General features: G+C 41.7%; 1 protein-coding gene across 11 annotated transcripts in view; it reads left to right on the plus strand.

Annotated features, from left to right (window-relative positions):
- ARID5B (AT-rich interaction domain 5B) overlaps positions 1-21,877 on the plus strand; it is a 217,195-nt gene that overhangs the window by 129,799 nt on the left and 65,519 nt on the right. For 9 of the 11 annotated variants that reach the window (XR_006209362.1, XR_006209364.1, XR_006209363.1 and 6 more), the window contains 3 exons: positions 6,268-6,380; positions 12,440-12,644; positions 14,575-14,627. Coding sequence is in view for 5 of the 11 variants with exons in the window: in XM_042961048.1 (XP_042816982.1) it covers positions 6,268-6,380; positions 12,440-12,644; positions 14,575-14,627 (371 nt within the window). In the remaining 6 variants the exon portion in view is untranslated. Of the gene's footprint in view, positions 1-3; positions 4,851-6,267; positions 6,381-12,439; positions 12,645-14,574; positions 14,628-21,877 lie in introns of those variants that run through there. The other 2 variants (XM_007095788.3, XM_042961047.1) reach the window with 2 other exon arrangements.

Genomic DNA, 21,877 nt, shown 5'->3' on the forward strand with positions numbered 1-21,877 from the left:
CAAACGCACTAATACATTCCACTCTCATTAGTGACTCGTGGGGATCTCAGTGATTTTGACCAAGAGCCAAAGTGGTTGGACCTCATGTAAAGTCTGCTTCATGTCTTCCCCCCACCCCCACCCCCTTTCTAACAACGTCACTGCTCACCCTTCACAGGAGGTAGAAGTGGATCTGGGTTCTGAGAGAGTGTAGTGCATTGGAAATGCTAAATTGTTGTTATGGACACTGTGGTCCAAACCACACCAGGTCTAAAGCACACTTGGAAACTCAAGGCGGCCATGACATCCAGAGTGGCAGTGTGATCATCCCTCTGGGGCAGGTGCAGCCTTCGCTGTTCAGGGCTGTGTGGTCTCGGGGACATTTGAGAGTGAGAGCATCTGCGGCCAGGTCTAGTCTCAGTTCATGACTCTAAATTATTATTTTTCATGGCTTTATTTAAGAAAAAAAAATTACTCTTGAAAAGGGAACTGTCAGAACAGTTACAGAAAGTGATGACATTCTTGCAGTGTTTTGGTTTGTTTGTTTTTTTGTTTTACCTTCCTATTGCTTTGAAGTCATCATTTAGGGTTAGAACACCACACAAGATAGAGTTTTGCTGGTCTGTGGTCCCGGGTGCTCGTTTCTTTTATAACACAGTTGCTTCTCCAACATTCCTGTTGGGCCTAGAAGATTGTTTATAGGAAAACAGAATAAAAGTAAACTTGAAAATTTTTAAATCTATATGTAATTAACGCCCTGTGAATTCACAGAAAGATTCAGCTAATTAACAGACGTTAAGTACTAGCAACCACAGATTCCTGGCACCGCTCTATTAGGTGCGGGGTAGTGAGTATATGGAAATGCTGTGGATTTGAAACAAACATTTAAGGGTATCATTTATGAATTTTTAAAATAAAAATGTTGGCTGTAAGTTAAAGCCAAAACGAGGGCTGAGAGCTTCTGTTTTTCTTTTCTTTTTTTCCAAGTATTTGAAAACTGAAATTCTATAAGAGATTATCTGTGAAATGGCTCTCCTTTATTACACCCATAAATTTCAGGAGTGGCTCTGATCAAGCTTTCTGCCATTCTTGGTTTCTAAATCTTTTAGTCATACATTAATAACTTTAAAAACACTCATCCTATTTTTGTTGTAGTGAAAGAGGAAGTTTCTAAATAGTCAAAAGGGAAACATTGAAAATAGAACACAGTAAATGATAACTAAATTAGGGTATTTTTTTTTCCAGCAAGAGCAAAGCTCCATGCTGAAACTTGCCAGAGTATTTTAAGATTATTGTCTACAAAGAAAATGTAGCAGAGAATTGAGATCCTCAGAGGAAAGGCATTACAGAAATGCAAAGTATTATCAGCAATGTGCATTATACATGGACCAATGTTTCTCAGTCCCTAATGCATCAGTCAGTGGACTTTAGTTTTCTGGCTTGTGTTTGGTGTTTAAAACACACACACACACACACACACACACACACACACACACACACACACCCGAGTGCGGACACGCACGCACAACTTGCAAATCAAGTGAGTTAACGCTCTGCCAACTTCCTCTAGATATTGACCCTAGGGGGTCAGACTCTTAAGAAAATGATGCCTGGTTTTCCATCCTCCTAATTGCAGCCCCCCACCAACAAGCAAGTCCTATCTCTAAGTGGAAGCTCACAAAGAATTTCTCGAGAGAATATGGAGCTGCGCTGGCAACAAAATCCTCTCTGCAAAATGAGAAGAAAGAGTTTTTAACTGATGAGTCAATCCAGCTTTTATAGCAGTTTATCTTCGTGGTATTTCCAAGAGCATAAATGTTATAAAAAAAGAGAGACGGTCATGACAGGAAGAACACAGTAGAAAAAAAACAGGAACGTTTAAGCCAAAAGCAATTTACTTTGCCAGTAACTGGTTACATTTCCTTTGTTTTATTATTATTATTTCAAGGGTTGGGATTGAGCTGAAAGTTTCCCACACCTGTGCTGTCCTGACACATAACTTTGGCAAAACCCATAGAGAAGTGAATATATAAATGAATGCCTGGAAACTCTGAACTTTAGATGCTTTAAGAAAACAAACGAACAAAAACCTTGTTTTGCTATATTGTCTTTAAGAAAGTTATATTGTATTGATGTTTGAATGAGTTTTACAAAAGGAGAAGACAAAACACGTGGATGAGATGTCAAAGTGGCCGGTTGCCGACTCTCCTGGGATTAATGCCTATAGAAATAGCAGTGACTTCACAAAGGTGAATACTTGTTAATTTCATGGCCCTGAGTAAGAGGAACAGATGCGCAGTCAGAGAGGAAAGATTTTCTTTTTTTAAACCACAGAGATCTTTCACTGTTCTTCTGCAGTGGGCAGAATAGTCAGTGGCCCCCTGCAAAGGGGTGATGTGCGTGGCACACGAAGTTTTATTGGAACTCTGCGGCTTTAGTGGAAGTCTGTCACCTACTGCTGAGTCAGGATTGATGGGGACCCTGCCCTGCCTCAAGTCTGGAGGATGCTGTTTGCTGCCTGAGATGGGCTTTTAGTTCCCTTGTACCGTGTCGTGGTATTTGACTGTTTTCATTTAGGGAAAGCTCCCTGGTGACTGCCAGCCCAAGTTAATAATATAAATATCTCATTATGAGACAGACTGAGTGTGTGTGTCTGTTAGAAGTTACTTAAAGCAGGGATGTTGGATAAAGTCCAGTTGCCCGGGTTGGATCCTGTTACCAGTAACCAGTTGCATGACCTAAAACAACTAATTCCATCGCTGTCTCAGTTTCCTGGTCTGGAAAATGGGGATAATAACGGCGCCTTCCCGTTGGTTTGCTGTGAATTTTAAATGAGTATTGTATGCAAAGTGCTGACTGGCACAGAGAAAGTGCACAATAAATACCAGCTATTGTTATTATTCATGTGTAATATTGAAAACATTGAATTCTGTGAACGAGCGTGGATTATATACACATGCAAAAGTAACCGAGCATTTATTGCTTCACACTAGTTTGTTCCGTAGCGGATCTAACTAGACCCAGTTATGCTATCAATAAGTGTACTGCTGGCCTCCCGCACTCCTGAACACCACCACACCATAAAGCATTTGTTTTCACTCACTTCCCTTGCAAATGATTTGTTTTCTTGACTCTGTAAGAAAAACAAAAGTAGCCCAGGGACCAGAATTTTTACTCCCCCCGCCCCCAAAAGCCAGCTCCTCGGTCCCAAAGCTTTGCCCAGGGTCTTACGGATCTAAAAGGTTTCAAATTGTGTTATGGGGGCTCCCATCCAATTCTGCATGCTCTGTTCTCCCTGGGACTTTGAACATCTGCTCATCAGGGCACTGGTTACACTGGGTACAAGATCACAGCTCATCTAAGATGCCAGACACAAAGGCTTAACAGTCATCAGGAACCAAAGGCCTTAGGTTTTCAGTCTCAATTCCCAGAGCAAACTTCCTGGTCACTGGGTTATGTTCCCAGAGCTCAAGTGTAAATAGTAAAGGCGAGCAGAGGTTTACAGGTGCCCAACATGACAGGTATGCACAAGGCCAAGTGTGTGGGTCCGGCTCGAAGCTTGAAGGAGTTACATGTGGGCATCTTTATTTCCATTAGTCACTTATTCATTCAACAGATTTATATTATGTAATGCCGCCTCCTGGGTGTGTGCTGGGCAGGTGAGAGATGAGTCTGACATGGTCCTGCCCTTAAGGACTCTCCAATTTAGGATAATAATAAGCCATAAAACCCAACTAAAGTACAAAGAATACAGTGATACCTTCCATAAGAGAAAGTTAGAAAAAGGAGGGCAGAGGGGAAAGGAGAAGAGATATTTGAGTTTGAGGCTTGAGTGATTGGTGGGATTTGCCCAGCCTACCTGAAATGTCAGCGACTTGCCTCATTAGGAACAAAAGGCTTTTTCTCTTGATCAAATCCCATTGAGAGTTTAAGTTTGTGTGACCAGAATATTAGGTGCTAGCCTGTTCTAAATTTACAATTCTCAGAATCTGTTGGGGAAGGGCACATGTGCTTTTCTGGGTTCTGAAAACAGCTCAAAGAATGGAGAAAATAGACCCGATTTGAGGATGACTTTATTGTCGGTTCCCGGAACCTTTGCCTTTATTTAAAACAGCCTGTTCAGTACAAGTTCTATCTAAAAGGCCTTTGGGATTTGAAAGCTCTTCTGGAAATAAATGCTTTTAGGTTTAAATGTTTTGGAGGTCTTTTTTTGCCAAAATGTTAGGAAGGAGAGACCATAGTTAACAAATCTGAGAACGGAGGCGATATTGTTTTGTTTCTTTTAATGAAATGTCTCAGACCTACCCTAAGTTCTGTTTGTCTCTCTGTCAGCTTTCTGCTAGGCTATTATTTTGATAAGGGACATGAAAGTACATCATTCCCTCGCGGTCATTAAAGTCTTAGCACTTGAGTCGGTTGTGGAAACACTTCTGCGCGACACCAAAATAGTCCACGCCCTGGCTCCAGGCTGAGGACCGGGGCAGTTCATGGAAGGTGGCATTAGGCTGTGACAGGAGAGCAGGAGGTCAGGATCCACAACACAGGCCCGATGAAATCACCAAGGCGGTGCAGGGAGGGGGAGAGAGCAGAGCCCTCCCTGCCAGTCTGGCAACTCGGCAAAGTCCTCAGAGCTCATCCCACACACTCCGTGCTAGTCACTGCTGTGTGTTTACATGAGTAATGGAGCTGCCGGGGGAGGGGAGTCGTAAGCACAGCGCTGAGCCTGGCAGCTTGCACTTGCGTTCGCGTTGGGAGGGAAGCTGACATCCACACCAAGTCAAGACTTCCAGGGACGTGGCCGGGAAGCAGTCACATGCTGTAGCTTTCATGAGCACAGACATCCTCAGGCAGATGTTTGTCGACTGGAATGGGTAATCGCTACTTTCTCTTTGCTTGATTTTTGTCTGCGAGGGTGTTTACCTGTGATAATTCCAGGCTGGCTTTCGGGGGTGGACTTCTGGACACCCGTCTGGGGTGGGGGGGGAGAAGAGAGGGGAACGGGTTTGGGAGGGGGAGCCAGAGCCCCACAGCCACTTTTTAAACTTTTGCCGGGCTAGAAAGGCAGCTCTGCTCTTCTGGGCTTTACCAACAGCACAACTGTTATCCACGGTAGAAAAGCGAGGGCGCAGGAGTCATGTTGAGGAGCAGAGTGTAAAATGTCCTAAAACCACTGGTTAAATGTGTGATGTAAGTAAGATTAACAACAATTAAGAGTGTTCGAGTGGTTCAGATTGGCACCGTCGTAATCCTATCTTTAAGCAATAAAAAAAAAGCGCGGGTACCTCGACAGGGCTGGGAAAAACTGCTCAGGATACAATACAATTCACTAGTTTGGAACCGTTCAAGGGCTGCTTGTTTCACGGTTTGTTTTAATTTTGCTTGACTTGCGTGACTGATGAAGCTAAATATGAAAGCTGATGCCGGACAGTCCGAGCACTAGGTAAACAGCAGCCTTTTTTTCCCCTGCTTTCTGTATGGATCTTAAAGGGATTCAGGCTCAACATCAAGGATGAAATAGAACTCTGCTTTGCACCTTGTCTGTGGCTTTCAAAAAGTATAATCTTCACAGAATCAGGCTAACCCCAGTGTGATCTTTGGAAGTAATTTTAAATAACCCTCGATATCTTACCACATTGAGAAGGAAAAAGAGAGCATGCTGATTTAAATGTATCAGCCAGATTTGTTGAGATTTGAAACATGCTGGTCGCAATATTATTAGTAAATACTTGTAAGAATATTTTTTGGATTGTTAACTATGAATGTTCTTTCTATAGCTCTCTCTCTCTACTCATTTGTATCATATCAACTTATTTGTATCATAATTTAAGAAACTGCTCATGTCTCCACTTTTGAAGAGAGAGGTTTTCAAACGCCACATTACTATGATACCATAGTGGGCTGGCATTTCACCTAGGTTTCTGAAAAACAGATACAAAACAAAACAAAGACTAATCTCCGAGCCTGGCTTCGGGTGGACTTTCAGCTCAACATGTTTATTTTCTAACAGTAGGGAAGTGCCTTTTCCTTACCATTGTCCTTGAGAGCTGAGAGCTTCATTTTATTTACACTGATTAGACATGTTAAAGTGCAGTAGATTCACTTGGGGAAGCATGTACAGAACTGTGGAGTCTACCAAGGTGCGGCCCGTCAGAGAGAGGAGCATAAAATGAGATACGTACGTTTCTCTGAACAGTTTAGAGGGCACCGCTGTAGTAGCACTCATGGTCTTTCGTAAGGAAGCCCACGCCCATGAAAATGTACATCAATTTGTTCTTCGTTTGTTTTCAGCGCCAAACCTTAAAGGCAGACCACGCAAAAAGAAGCCATGCCCACAGAGAAGAGATTCGTTCAGTGGTGTTAAAGATTCTAACAACAATTCCGACGGCAAAGCTGTTGCCAAGGTAGGGTCATTTGCTCCCTGGTATCCATTTGGCTGCATCTTTTTATTTTTCCTCTTTCTCTTTATCTCTCTGCTCTTGTGTCTTGATGGCAGTTTTTAGTGGAGAATCTGACTTTGGTATTCACAGCCCTCTGTGTCTGTTCCCGCCACCTCCTCTCCCCTGTGTGGCTGGGGGAAGGGGGAGTGGAGGCATTTTGATTAGTCAACAGAAAGGCTTCCCACCTCCCAGGCTGGCCGGTTGGGTAAAGGACAGATGATTAAGCGCCCACGTCATTGAAGCTGAGATTTCATAGTAGGTGACACAATGACATAGTTTACTCTGCTTGTGTCAAAAATAGACCAAGCTGAACCATCCTCTTTCTGAACGTGTTCATCTAAATATGTTTCAGAGATTAACAGAGGATGAAATTAGAAATGTCTAGAATTAAGCTTTTTAGTGATTTTTTTTCCAAAGTCACCTCTAATTTACCTTAGATTAAAACTGAAGATATTTACCTACATAGCAAAAGAGTTACACATACACATGCAGCCATATATACATTTATGTCTTTGTAAAGATCTCCAGTAACGCAGAAGGAAAATACAAATGCTAAACTCTTTTTCCGGGCGCAGGCCCATTTTGCCAAAGAGTTCCGTGGAGTCTGGAAAGTGCACACCTGAGGGACTGAGCACGATGAGGGGTGAAGTGTCACTTCATATTTTTAGACTCACTCTTTTGACTTTTGTGGGGGTGGTTGGTCAGATTTGCACGGTTCTGTTTACTGGGTGTTCATACTTAGGTGTTGATTCTGTGCCAAAGACAGCATTAACCCCTTTAGGACTCGAATTGAAGACCAGATTTCAACTGATATTATGTTTCCAGATTCAAGGACTAAGTGTATGAAAATGGACCATTTTGGCTAGTGGTGAATTTGGAAGATGCTGCTGTAGAAAAATATGAATTCGGCTCTGGGTTTGACAGTCTACTATTTTTCTGCCACATGTGCCAAGCCTCTTCCCAGTGTAATGGAAGCAAATCTGAGACATTCACAGTTTATAAATCTTATTTTTAGCAGGTGATTGTTATATCAGGAAGTTCTGATGACCTTTCTGTTAGGGTTTCTTCATGCTTCCAAGAATGCAAAGGGTTAAAAAGAGATCAGCCAGTAGAAATGTGTATTTTCTGTCTAAAAACAGATCTGTCTTTCCCTAAAGTTATTTTTGTTCTGCTTATTTAACCTTCTGCAAATGAGTGCATGTGGGTACCAAGAATGACACTCTCTAGTAATTTGGACATCTCAGCCCTAGAACTGCCTATCAGCTTCCGTAGTCTTGAAGAATGTCAGCAGGAACAGTTTATTCCCTGTGATGTGGTTTGCAAGATACCATAGAATGGAGCGAGAAGGTTTTAGGATCTTTGCATTGCACTGCCAGTGTCTCATGTTGGCACCCTGCCTCATACCTCCAAGGTGACATCATGTGTTTACCCCAGTATGTTCTGTACCTGAGCCCAGCAGGATGAAGCTCCTTCCCATGTCATTTGGAGCTACTAAAGAAGTATGCCCCTGGGAATTTTACAAAACTCCTACAAACTGATCTGAAAGAACAGCACCTCCAATATTTCTCACCATGGAAAGCAGCTCAAGACTCACACTAGGATCCACAAAACCGAAGAGAACACAAACCTGCTCTGTATGCGATGTTCACTGACTTCCTAGGAGGGATAGTGGTCAAACCTGGGTTTTCTAAGTGACCCTTTCCACCCCCTCCCACCAGTGTTTCCATTCAGTATCTTTACAAGGAGGTGGGTCACTCTCCCACTGGTGGACTGGTCTAAACACCCAGCTCTCCTCAGACTCTTGGATTACAGTTTTGCCTTGGCTGCTTTCAACGGGCCTGGCAAGATCAGTTCTACTAGAAGAAAGAGATGAATAGGTATGAAGTATGGTGGGCTTGTCTCTTGGCACCAACAGAGAGATGTAAAGTCTCTACAGAATGAACAAGCCACGTCTGGGCCCAGAACAACCACTAGAGAGGCATTTATGTCTTCAAGGAGTCTTTCCTCATGAAACACTGGAATGGAGACCACAGCCTGTGACCATCTGATCACTTGCTGGACTGGAAGCAGTGTTTCAAGTGACAGTTTGGCTTTATGACCAAGACCTATGTGACTGAGTTTTACAAAAATGTCTCAAACAGACCATTTCTAACTATGGATAAATCCCAGCTTCGTGCAGCTACACCCCACTAAGCTCTCTAGAGGGAGAACCTCCTGGATCTGTTGTGTGCATGGCTGGAAGAACAATGGCAGCCATTTGCCTGTCGCCATCAAAAATTTGCACTCTCTCAATGAGAACATAAAAACCAGCTTTGCAAGACTGTTTTCTAAGGGACGGAGAATTTCATGGCTTTCCAAAGACAGCAAAAGACACACGGGAAGAGGCTACCGGTTCTCTGAGGATGTCTTGAAAATGTCCAACCAAATCCTGCTGTTTCCCTAGGATCATATTATGGCAGCAGAGGGGGGCCCAAGCCCGTTCATACGGTGATCTGTGCAAGAAAATCCCTCTCAGTCCAGGCCTCTAGTGGAAGGCCTCCACCAATAAGAGGCAAATAACTCTTCACATTCTGTAAGCCCCTTCGAAAGGCCAGAAGTATATAACAGGTGGTTAGACTCTAAAAGGAACAAAAGAAGGGAAGCCATGGTGTGCCATATGTTCTTACATTTAAATCAGGAACATCCTGATAGTTCACAAAGGTGATACTTTCATTATCTTCAATATTTTTCATCCAGTTTGGTCCTCAAACCCCCAGGGACCCCCAGGGATTATCCTTCCTGCGTCACTGAGGAAGAACATGAGGGTCTCCTACCAAGTCAGTGACAAATCCAAATGAGACTGTGGCTCTTCTTTCTTGCTGGTTCATCACATCTTGCTGCCCCAGTTGAAGGCTGGATCAGTTATAACTCAGGCCAGTGAAAGGATGTGGTTAATATCAAATAGGTGGTGGTTCACTGAAAACATTAAATGTGGATTCTTTAATTAGCACTTCCTCAATCACTTTAGAAACCCCAAAGCTCTTAGTGAACTCAACAAGTATAAGGTGTTCAGGTTGGAAAAACAGATCGAGTAATTAACTGTCACCATCAAAAGATTGGGCATTCTCAAGGTCAACATGAAGACTAGTTCCTATTGGAACTGCAATAGATTAAAATGTTAAGTTAAAATGAGAATATTTGGGGTAAATGTGAGAAAAATGTGGAAAGTAACTTGGCCAGGTCCTACCCAGAAATGCGATAATAGTCTAAGGGGCTCTTATGTTAACTCAAGAAATGTATGGAGCGAGTCTGAGAAAGGAAACCACTGTTCACTTCTTACAAAGCCTATGTGTGCCCCTCCCCCCACCCCTGCAAGGAGAGACCTGCTGGGATGCCCACTGAGGTTCAGGATGGAGTTCAGGAGGTGGCAGCCTGGCTTTCCCAGGAGCCTTTTCTACAAAGCAGGGAGTCTGAATGACTCTGGGCCTGGGTTGTGCACCTCCGCCATGCTTTCCTTCTGTTTCTGGGTGTTTCTGCACAGTTGAGGCACAAGGTTAGGTGGTGGCCATCTAGACACAGAGGGAAACCTCATACTCCCTTAATAGTGGTGCTTCTGATCTAATTACATATATATATATATATATATATATATATATATATATATATATATGGCCCATTATTGCTTCACAGTTAAGACTCAGCCTGTTTTATATGCAAATCTTGTATCTACTCCTGTTTGGGCAAAACTGGGATTTGGAGTGAAGCAGACCTGAGTCCATACCCAGAGTTCTGCCCCCCATGCGCCCAGTAACAAAATACATAACCTCACCGAGCTTCATTTTCCTCAACTGTAAAATGGAGCCAATCTATGATTGTTATTTCTGATTGTTACGAACGAACATTCAGGAGACTGTGTGAGACCACAGCACTGTATCCAGCTCACTGCCAGGGCTCAGTGGATACTAGTTTCCTTCCCTTTGCTTGATATACAATAGAAGGAACGGAGCCCTTTGGTTTCATACTTTGGAAACCATCTAGTTTCATCTTTTGTTCCTCATTTGCTAGATCATATTTCTAAGCTGTATGTTTTGTAACACCCACTATTAAGATATGCTTTTAATTGCAAGTGCGTTTTGACTATCGATTTAATTTTTTTTATGAGTGTCAGTAAATCATAGTGTTTGATACCACAGGCCCTAGAGCTCAATCCCAAACTCACCACTTACTAACTTGGACATGATCTTGTACCTGTTACTCATCACCTCTGTACCTCAGTCCCCTCATCTCTAAAAGGAGAATAACAACGTGCCTCATTAGAATTATGGGCATAAAATGAAATAATACCTAAAAAGGGCTTAGAATGGAGCCTGGCTACATAGTACCCACTCGCAAAAGGCCCGGGGCAATCCAGATAAAAACTGGAATGATTTTATGATTTCAAAAAGCCATTAAATTATAGATTTCATCAGAACTGTAGACTGCATCGAAAATTTGGCAGTGAAAACTGATGACAACATAAATTTTCACAGGATGCTCGCCATAATATAATGTGGCAAAGTACTAAGGTTTGAAAATACTGTCGGTAAAAATTCTACGTGGAAAAATATTTTAATCCCATTTCCACCAGCCCCTTAAAAATTATAATCTTATCTAGGGGCCCAGTCGAATGAGTTGTACAGGAAGTTTTATTTTTTCCAGAACCAGTCTGAAGATATTAACCTCGCATATTCCCTTAAGAGAACAACGTGAAGAAAACCCCTGTGCACAGGAGGACGCCATCCCCTTTTATAGATGAGCATAGGCTTTTATATTCTTAATGCCTGGGAAGGAGACTCTGAAGGGGAAGAAAAAGAAGGCTCAAAAATCTGAAATGGAAAACAATGTCAAATATGTGGGACATTTTTGTTCATAACAATTCCCCAGCCCTCTTCTCTCCGATGTGAGATCTGGAGATGTGAAGAATATCGAACTGTACACATTCCCCATGGGCACATTTGAACTCAAAGTCTGACCCTTTGTACTTCCCCTTTTTACAATTAAAATAGCTCAGCAACTTAGCGTTATATTTAACACCCATCAGAGGCCTCTTGTAGAACATGGCGGTGGGGAGGGGACCTTAGGTTAGCCACTCAGGTTGCCGAGTTCCATATTTGCCCTAGAGTGTGGAAGCAAGAACATCTGGCACATTTACTGCCATTTATTTTCTAATCATGGCTCTTTCCACTTACTCTTCTTTGGTTTTTAGCTGACCTCTACTCTTGCCTTTGCCAAGTTAGCATCTTCAGCATTCTCAGAGCTGACTGAAAAACAAGAAGCCCTCATTAAAGAGTGGGACCTTTTGTTACCTACTGAGGGTGCATCAGTAAGGCATCACCCTCAGGTGACAGACAGTAGAGACTTTGCTGGTGTTCCTGATGCTACATCCGCTGGTGGTGACGTGTTTTTTTCAGGTTGCTGGAAACAGTAGCAACAAGATAAGTTTACTATGAAGAAGTAATACACTTCACGTTGATACAAAGTGCAAAATACGGGACTATATATTAAAAAGACACGTTTTGTTCAATGACATTAACAGCTGATGCCCCTTGAGAAAATAAAGTGTATAAGGAGGCAAAAGAATGGTCCAGCCAGATGCAAACACTGTTTCTGGAATCGTATCAACATACTTGTAAGGACTCTAACAGAGGTTGGCACAGTTGGGCAGACCACGGCCCCCTTACCACATGTTTCTATAAATAAAGTTTTATTGGAACACAGCCATACCCATTAGTTTATATGTCCGTGACTGTTTTTGTGCTAGAGTTGAGTAGTTCCAACAGAGACTCTCTGGCCCAAAAGCCTGCACTATTTACTACCTGGCCCTTTACAGAAATTTACTACCCCGTGGTGTGAGACCATTCATATGCAGTGTTGCCTTTAAAAAGCTACTTCAGGACAAGGATAATTTACTGGTTCACCCTTCCCACACAGTGCAAGCTGTGTCTTTGTAAGCATCCCGAGGCTGTACTTGATTTGATGTGGCATATTTTCCCCCCCTTTTCCAGGTGAAATGTGAGGCCAGGTCAGCCTTGTCCAAGCCGAAGAATAACCATAATAACTGTAAAAAAGTCTCAAATGAAGAAAAACCAAAGGTTGCCATTGGTGAAGAGTGCAGGGCAGATGAACAGGCTTTCCTGGTGGCACTTTATAAATACATGAAAGAAAGGAAGACGCCAATAGAGCGAATACCCTATTTAGGTTTTAAACAGAGTAAGTATGCTTGTTTTCATCTCTGAAATATCAACACTACTCGTATGCTTTAAACTGGAAAACAGTTTTGACTCAGGATTATGTCGAAATCCTAATCTGGGGATGATGCTCTCTGTGTTTATACTAAATCTACAAATCATCCAGGCCAGGAATGTTTCTCCCTGCCTCTTTCCGCTACATTGTTCCCTTCTGGGGCAGTTGCAGTGAGATATTTATAGGCTTGAATCCACTGATTATGACTGGAAATAGACATGTTGAAAGTTTCTCATTTTCTGTTTTGTCAATCTTGAGTGTCTGTCACGCCTTTCTTCTGAGATAATAATATGACGTCGCTTTATCGGGCACAGATGTTGCCTGTGAAAAGACAGCTTTTAAGAGGAGGACATTTAAAGGTGGACAAAACAACCAGAAAGAGAAAACATATTTCCTAAGCCCCAAATTTGTTAAGGGATAACAAAAACCTGACTTCAGAGGAAACATGAAAGACACAGATTTGAACTGAAAGCCCGATTTTGAACTACTTTGACATGCACATTTTAAGCATCGTAATAAATTTTTAAGTAGAAAAGGAAACTCATAGCTGAGCAGAATTCCATAGAAAAAGAGAAGGAACCCAGATCCGGTCCTGATTTCACAACTGAATATATATTTTGCCTCTGTCTGGATTTTGTGGCACACAAAGCAATGAGCCCCTGGCTTGAAATCGTATTTTCTCCAAACGTATCTTCCTAGATTAAAACCATGTGTCATTTTGATGAAGAATGTCAAACCTGTATGTTTTACATAACAATTTACATACCTAATAGCAGTTGGCACTGATTGCAAGAGAGCACTCGCAGCCATTATAAACTTATATAACTACGAATGATTACAATGTTTGTCTGAAAACTGGTTGCTTGAAATAGAAGTAAAATTAATGTACTATGAACAGCTTTGTTGCATTATGCATTGGTTCAGATTAAATCAAGGCCGAAGCAGGGCTCTCGATAGCTTTGAAATAGTACAAGGTTCAGTGAGGCTTTTCCAACGTGTTGTGTCAAAGAGCCTTTTCTTTTTTTAATTTTAATTTTATTCTCCATTTCCCTTACCAAGGAATTACTTGAAATTCAATTTTCCCCTCTTGTAAAAGAGTCAAATCCATAGCAGTCCCATTCCATGGTGTCTGGGACAAACAAACAGGATTGCCAGCAGTTGGGCACAGTCGTTTAACAGCGTAAACGTATGCAAACCTGCAAAGAGAAATCTGTTTTAACAAAGTATGTATTTGTAACATCACACAGACAAGTTAGGGGACTAGAACTAAGGACTCCATTCTTCTGTGAATGAGGATCTTCCTTCCCTTGGATGTGTTCTATCACTGCTACTTCTAGGGTGAAATATTTGTTTTCCTACTCGTTACAAGGCACCACGCATTAGTGAAATACTGTATGAGTTCTTAATGGAGTGCTGCCTTCAGACATTCTATTGAAAACATAATCATGTATGAAAGTGGCTGTTATTTCTTCATTATGCAAAGGTCTTGTCTGAAGGAAGCATTATATATTACCATTTAATCAATGGCTTCTTTCTAAGGGTTGAATGAGACCAACCCTAATTTTGAAATGCCACACTTTTCCCAAGGACACCATAACCTAGCTTCCCTTGGTCGGCTGATGGCCACAGGACTAAAACTGTGTTGTCCTTTATCCTCAAAGTAGAACCGTTTCCATATTTGCGACTGTTTCTTAAGAAATATTTTAAGTGGTAATAATATATCCTGGTGTTGAATGCCCTTTGGCAAATTGATGCCTAAGAACTTAGCTCTCTGGGGTACTCGTATTTTTTTTTCTCTTTCTCATTGAAATCAGAACAAAACAAAATGTTTTAATTGACGTTTCTTGGAAATATGTTAATGCAATGCTTATCTAAATACTTATTGTCCCTCTAACAGTTAACCTTTGGACTATGTTTCAAGCTGCTCAAAAACTGGGAGGATATGAAACAGTAAGTGTTTAAGCAACTTAAATGAAATAATTTTGCAACCTAACTCCCCCACCCCTCCTTTGACCAAAATGGAGAAAATGCAAGAGTAAACCGTCATTGACTGCCTTTTCAAATGGCTCCACACTTTTGGGGGTTTATTGGGCCGCTTTTGGAAACGATCCCAATTAGTTCCAGGTTTGGCAAAATTGTAAACTTGTCGTAAAAACTACAAGTGGAAAACATATGTAACTCTCCCCCTGTCAGGGAAATTAGTTGGGTCTGTAATTTTTTCCCATGTTGAGAAAGGGCTATTATTGTACAACAAGCCAAGATTGCATAAAAGAAATTTCCCTTGGCAACATACCTGACATCTGTTCATGTCTAATATGGGAAATGTATTAAAGGCTTTCAAAAGTAATCAGTATTGGCCATTAAGGAATAGAAGACAGCAGAATCTCCTCTTATTCTAGGGCAAAGAAGCTTTATTAGACAAGGGTCAGTGCCGCATAAACAGGAAGTTATCAAACTTATTCAGAACAGGCTCTGACACTCTTTATCAGCTAATTCTAACTGACAGGAACGAGTTATTTTTAGCCCACAGGAAAATTTGATGGCCACGGATTTTACAGCCTGTATTTTGAACCAATAAAATGTGAGAGCAACAAACTAAGATTAAAATCTTGAAAGAAGAAAGAGCTGTATTAACAGAGCACGCAGAGATGATATCTGTAATAAAATCAATTGACATAGGAAGATGTCGTCATTGGAAATATTGTCTCCTCCACACAATGATCAGATTAAGTTGTGCAGTTTCTTCTGCAATCGAATAAGAAATTATTTTTTTTTTCTCTCCTCACGAGGTAACCTGGGATACCTCTGTATCTTAGTAAAATGACAATAAGAGACACAAAGTCAAGAAAATGAAATTCATTTTAGCCCCACCATAATAACTAGTGTGTCTTGCCAGATAGAGCATATTACTCCACAAACTAATATAATGGTTTGATGTCATGGGGTTGGAACGGGAAAAGATGGCAGGCATGATGTGATTCGGATAATCTGGTATTTACTGTAGAAATCCCTGCTGTGAATTCTGACTAAAAACTCTTAAGATGTGAGTCAGTGTGTGTGTAAAAATATTAATACATGGGAGGTACTAGTACCAGTTTATAAAGAAATAAAGTTTATAAAGAAAGAAAATGCTCATATGAAGCACATATAAGATGTGCATTTCATAGACATGAATTTCCTTACAATATTTGTTTTATCAAGCACCCACTGTACAAAATAAATAATGAAATTTTTCACTTGGTTGGGTCTGTTGATAGGACAAAGAGGTTGACTCCTTGCCACTGTGGCTCACAGTTTTGCAAAATCTTAAGCTAATTATAGCTTTTGTCCATGTGAAAAAAAAAAATAACTTAGTCTCATGAATTCAGGAGTCAGCCCCATAGCTTAGATTTTTAAGCCTAACTCTTGATGTTAAGAATAGGAATACACATTTTTATGAACTGTAGATAAGTTACATGATACTGCACAATATTATGAAATGTCTTTTTAAACCCAGAAATTTGTTGTTGCCTGCTGATAGGGAGAGTGCCAACAAATTTCACAGAATCAGTTTTTCCTGCTTTTGTATCTTCTGTATCTTCACAAGGATCTATTTTTTGCCATGCAACGGCAAGTTGGTATAGAATACACAAAAGAAACTTCTGATTAGTTTCAGGGCATTTGCAGTATATCGAACACACAGTATCTTCTCTTTTGTTGAATGAGGGAAATAATGAATGGCCACGCAATCAGCACATCACCAGAGCACATACTTATTAAGTCGTACATATTGGAGGCATTGTGCTACACACTCTAGAAGATGCAAAAATATCTACCCCAGTGTTTCTAGTTGTTTACCATCCAGGAGAGGCAGTAATTATAATGAAAAGACAAGTGGAAAAAGGTCCATTCCCTGTTCAAGTAAAGTACTATTTCATTTAGAAATGAGGGAAGGAAGGCTTGTGACTCTCATGTCATTCGAGCAGAATTTTGGAGAATAGATAGAATTCAGACGTGAATGATCATGGTCTTGCAGGAAGAGAAAGCCAAACGGGGGAAGAAAGTGTGGAGGTGGAATAATGTTGGACATGGAGAGTCTGAATAACTTAGAGTGACCAGGTGGCTGGGACAAGTGACCCTGAAGGGGAGTCCAGAGAGGATGCAGCCCAGTGAGAAAAGGCTTTGGGATGGTAGGCCCTGGGATGATTCTGTAGGCTGGGGGCGAGGGGAGGGATGGAAGGCAATGCACAGAAGATTTATAACAAGCTAAGCATTCCCTTTTGCCATGTGCTGTGCCTTCACTCTATGTAGGTGGAGTGCAGGAGAGAAAGGCTGGGGTGGGAGCACATGGGAGACCAGATCGGCATCTGCTTTTCATGTGGTCATGAGCTTCGAGCCTCTTCCACCAAGCCACAGAGGGAACTGGCAACTTCTGGAATCGCTCCCTTCCTCCTTCCCTATTTACCCATCAACTCTCTCATTGTTCGTTGGGCCCTTGCCATTCTTCACCCCCAGCTCTAACATCACATCTGAGACGGTGAATCTACTTAGCCCTCTTACTCTAAAATCTACATCCAGGGTCATCAACTGGATGAAGCCAATTTGGTAGGATTTGTCCTTCCTCCCTTCCCTCCTTCCTTCCTTATTTCCTTCCTTTCCTTTTTATTTTTTTAATGCCTTATGCTACCTTGTTGTGCCTGTAGGCACTGAAGTTTGCAACTCCCTTGCTCCATTGAAGCTTTTGAACCTAAGTACAGAATACACTTTTCTATTGGTAGAATTGGGCCAATAAACAAAATGAGATGTTCAGTGAGGATTCAGTTTTGACATCAGTCCAGCAGACGTATGAGTAAGATCCAGTCTGAGGACTTAAATTGTCATCACTGTGTTACTGAAAGACATTTATCTGTGAGATTATCTGATATCAGATGCAAGTGTAGACTTGTCATTAGAGCTCAAAGGAGATCTTGGAATCTTCTAGATCTGTGGTTCCCAAAGGCTATTCAAGGACTGGGGCTCAAATTTTCAAAGGGAACTTTAAAGCATACGTAGCTGTCTAGACCTCCACACTGAGATATTAACTCTGTGGTGGGCCCTGGGCCTAAGAACCCAAGAAGCCTTTTTTATAAGCTGTCCAGGGGATGTTAATTCAAAGCTAATGGTAACAGATTATTCCCACTTAGCCTAATAGCCCTCATGACTCCCAGCTTCAAAATGTGGCCCCATCTAAGTCAAGTATCAAAGATTAGAAAGTTGTCTTCACACCATTACTAAAGAAGCAAGCTGGAGTATTAACATCCCTTTGGCTCCCAAGCAGCACAAACTTTCCAGCGAAGGTTTTTCCATTTGGTAAAGTGGTAATCTAGCTACATTGGGACTTGATAAGCCATTTTCATTTTGAATGCAGGAAAGCCTAGTGTCAGAACATTTTTATTTTTTGCAAATAGGCCTTTGTGCAGAGAAAGATACTTGCCCTGCTCCAGCCCACACCCTCGTTTTATAAATGAGGAAACTGAGGCACAGAGAGGTGAAATGAGTTGCATGGGGTCATTATGGATTTCTTCAAATTCTGACTTGCTGAGAATTTTGTGCACAATTGCCTCAAGCTCCATAGCAACACTGAAAGGAAAGACCATCCTTCATATATAAATGACCAGTGTTTATATCTTCCATCCTCAGCAGTCTCTTAGGTATGTGTACAATGCTTTCTCCATATTTCCAGTGATATTTTGGGAAAAGCATCTAATAACCTACCTTCACTGGTAGCATCTTACAGTGAGTTCTTTGTAACTAACCTGAGCCTAACCGGACACACTATTAGCTGAGATTTTATCTGCGTCTTGAGAAAAATGTGTGAACTTAGGAGATGGGTCAAGAAGTCTGCATGATGTAAACATTCGGTAACAGTAAAAAAACTGCAAGTTTAAAACTTGTGGATGTATCTCTCCTGCTGTTAACTTGTGATTGGATAAAGACATCTCTCTGGAATTCCTTCTGGTTATAAAAAGAGGCCATCTTAATTGGCTTGTTTTTGTTTGTGGTTATAAACTATTCCAAACCTTCTGGTTTGAATTGCGGATTATGGATTATTTCATTTCAGTCCTTCATAACCCTCAAATTGAATTAAAAAAAAAAAAGAGGAGCAAAGGTTTTATTTTAAGCCTTTATAAGCATTCGACTAATGGCTATATTCAGTTCTCTTGGCCTCCTCTGTCTTTGCTGGAAATGGATTTTGTGTCTGTGCCTCCTTAGGTCGAGATCATAAATGTAATGAATGAATTTGATTCCCTAAAAAACAATATCCTGGCATTTTGATCGGTTGGCAATGAGGATCCTTTCCTTTACAATCATGCATCCTTCCATACATTTTAGAATATGGGTCACCTACAGTTGAGGAGGCAGAACGGAATAGAGCCACACTGATGAGCTAAACTAAAGAGGTCTTCACTTCAGTGTCTGGTGAAGCAATTAAAGCTTGAAGAGTAGCTTGGGGTATTACCAGGATGCGGTGTGTTGAGGGTAGTTTGCTAAAGTGATTTTCATTTGGCTAACCACTTGAAGGTGAACCAGAGGCAATATTTGGAGAGAAGGTAGAGTAGGGAAATGGGTCTTGACAAAATCTTATTCTAGATGCAAAAGACCATGCAAGGGGTGCCTTCTAAGAATGTCAGCAGCTCCGCCTCTCCCCACGGGTGAGACAGGACCATTATTTCTCATCTGGAAGAAGAAGCCACGTGTCTTCTTGCTGGAAGGATTAGGCTTTGACACCAGATTCCGGCTTTGACATCATTTCAAGACACCCTCTGAATCTAACCCTAGTACTCTGGACGGACAAAGCCTCTTGCTTAATTCAAAATTCTCAAGGCCAAAGATGATGTCATGTAGTTTTGAAAGGCTCCAGTTCCTGGAGTACTACCAGGAAAAAAAAGTCATCTTCCTTGAATTCAGTCCGCCCTCAAGGTGTCCCGAGAAAGAGGCTGTTTCTCAGAGCTGCCTGGGTAACACTGCACGCAGGCCAGTGTGCCTCTTGAGTTCACATCTCCTACGTTCTTAAGCCCTGGACACACTCGAGTCCTGCAAGATTTCTGATTGCTGTTTCCTAACCAAGCCACAAAAACTCCAAGATGATTTCATCCCTGCAACCTCAAAGGTTAGAGAAACCAAAGCCCCAGGACTGTGCCTTGGGTTAAAATAGTTTCCCCGTTTTTTTTGTTGTTTTGTTTTGTTTTGTTTTGAAGTGACAGGATATTTTCCTATGTCCATCCAGGAAAGTAGAGAAGGGGAAGATTCCTTTCCCACTCTCTGGACCTGTTTTCTTGGCAGAGGTGAGCATTTAGAAAGCTGGTTTCAAGCCACCTCTAACATAGTTTGGCTTCTAAAGAACAGTTTGAAAACGACTATATTTAGAAGCAATGAAACTTAATGAACATAATAGGTATAGAGCTTTTCATAGTTTCTTGGGTCTTCCCCACACTGGGGAAAGAAGTAACTGTCAAGTGTCTTCAAAGTGAGATTAAGTCTCTCGGATACCTACATTGGTTTGTTTTACTTGGGTGTGGTCTGTTCGGTTTTTCATCTTGCTTTATGGTTAATTGTATGGGGTTATGCTTCCTGCTAAATCATGAACCCTTGATAGCAGCAACTTCTCTTTATTTTCATGGTATCTCCCCACCCTCCACCCTCCACCTTCTACCTTCTACCTCTATGCTTTTCTGTACCTGGCACAGGGCCCTAAAATGACAAGCAGTAGATGATGGGTTGATGTCATGAATCCCTAACATTTAAATGAGGATCTTGAAGGAGATCACAGGAGAAGCACAAGCTAAGAGAAATCATTGCTTGAGAAAATTTGACCATTTTCTTGAGGAAACAAAGAGCCAGAAGTCCTTTGCATCCTTAAAAACCTAAAATAATATGAGGTCAGTTTGAAACGTGTACATAACCAGGAGGCCTCGGCTTAATGAAAGCGTTAGTCAAGCTCACCCCATGGCGGTATCAAACTTCCCAGCTGAGTGGGGCTGGGGACTACTAGGCAGACACTGGTTTTGCCCAAATGGGGTTTTAAAGCTAACACACATTCTGGACAACAGAATAACAACCCTAAGCGAATGCACACTTCGGCATGATGAACACAGACTCTCACGGGAGGCAGGTTTGTACAGGTGGGAGCCTGATGCCCGGTGGCTGGGCCAGGCGGGGCTCTCGTGTCCTTTCCTCTCTCCTTATAGGGCGTTGGGACCCACTGTGGGTTTAGACAATGGGAAGGTTTAGACATTTCTTGCTTTAAAGCCCATGGGCAGCATTTGAATTAAAAGCGCATCTGGACACAAAAAATGGAGATGTGTACCCAGGAGCACTGTGCACTTAAAAGCATAAAATCATTTAGCAGTTGGAAAGAGCACATTTTATGACTTTCCTGTGGAAAGAAAATATCTCAAAATGGTCTGATTCATCCAGGCCGGCCTGTGGAAGCTTGGTAAACAGGGACCACTTCCTGGAAGGCCCAGCCCTTGTCTTTGCTCCAGATGAACTTTCACTTGTAAAAACTGTATTTAAACACCAGCACCTGCTACAGCAGGGGCTAACACAGACCCCTGGCCAGCCACACATACTTATAATGCCAAATGGGACCTGATGCTGGCCTCCTGCTGCCGGTTTCAATCCTAGTATGAGGAAGATTGTTTTTTCCTTTTGATAATTCATTATTTATTCTTAAAGAAGTCAGTCATTTCTGTGATAGGCAAGGGTTGAACAGGGTACTACTCCCTAGTCTAGATGATAGGTTGTGGGAGGGAGGCATGGTCACTTTCCACACATTAAATATCCCATCACCAGTGGTCTCCTGTTCATTACATTTTTCACAACCTGTATTATTTTGCTTATCTATTACGTCCCTTCTTTATTTTTTTTATGCCTCCCCACCCCCACCCCCCACACACACACACAGACACTAGGATATGGTCATGTTGGGTGTTGGGTCTGGTTTTCATTGTTTTGTCCCAGCTGCTAGCACAGTACTCAACCAATGGGAGATGTCCAAGAAATGTCTGGTGCCTGGGGGAGTAAGTAGAAGGATTCCAATATAATTGAGAGTTATCTGTGATTCAGTGGTGGACATATAGAACCTCTGTTCTAACTAGAGACACACGTGAGCAGGGTCAGAGGAACCATAGTTTTACTTACTGAGAGTAAAATCTCAGAGCACTGTTAACCTAACCCAT

The sequence above is a fragment of the Panthera tigris genome, chromosome D2, assembly GCF_018350195.1.
Source record: "Panthera tigris isolate Pti1 chromosome D2, P.tigris_Pti1_mat1.1, whole genome shotgun sequence".
NCBI lineage: Eukaryota > Metazoa > Chordata > Mammalia > Carnivora > Felidae > Panthera > Panthera tigris.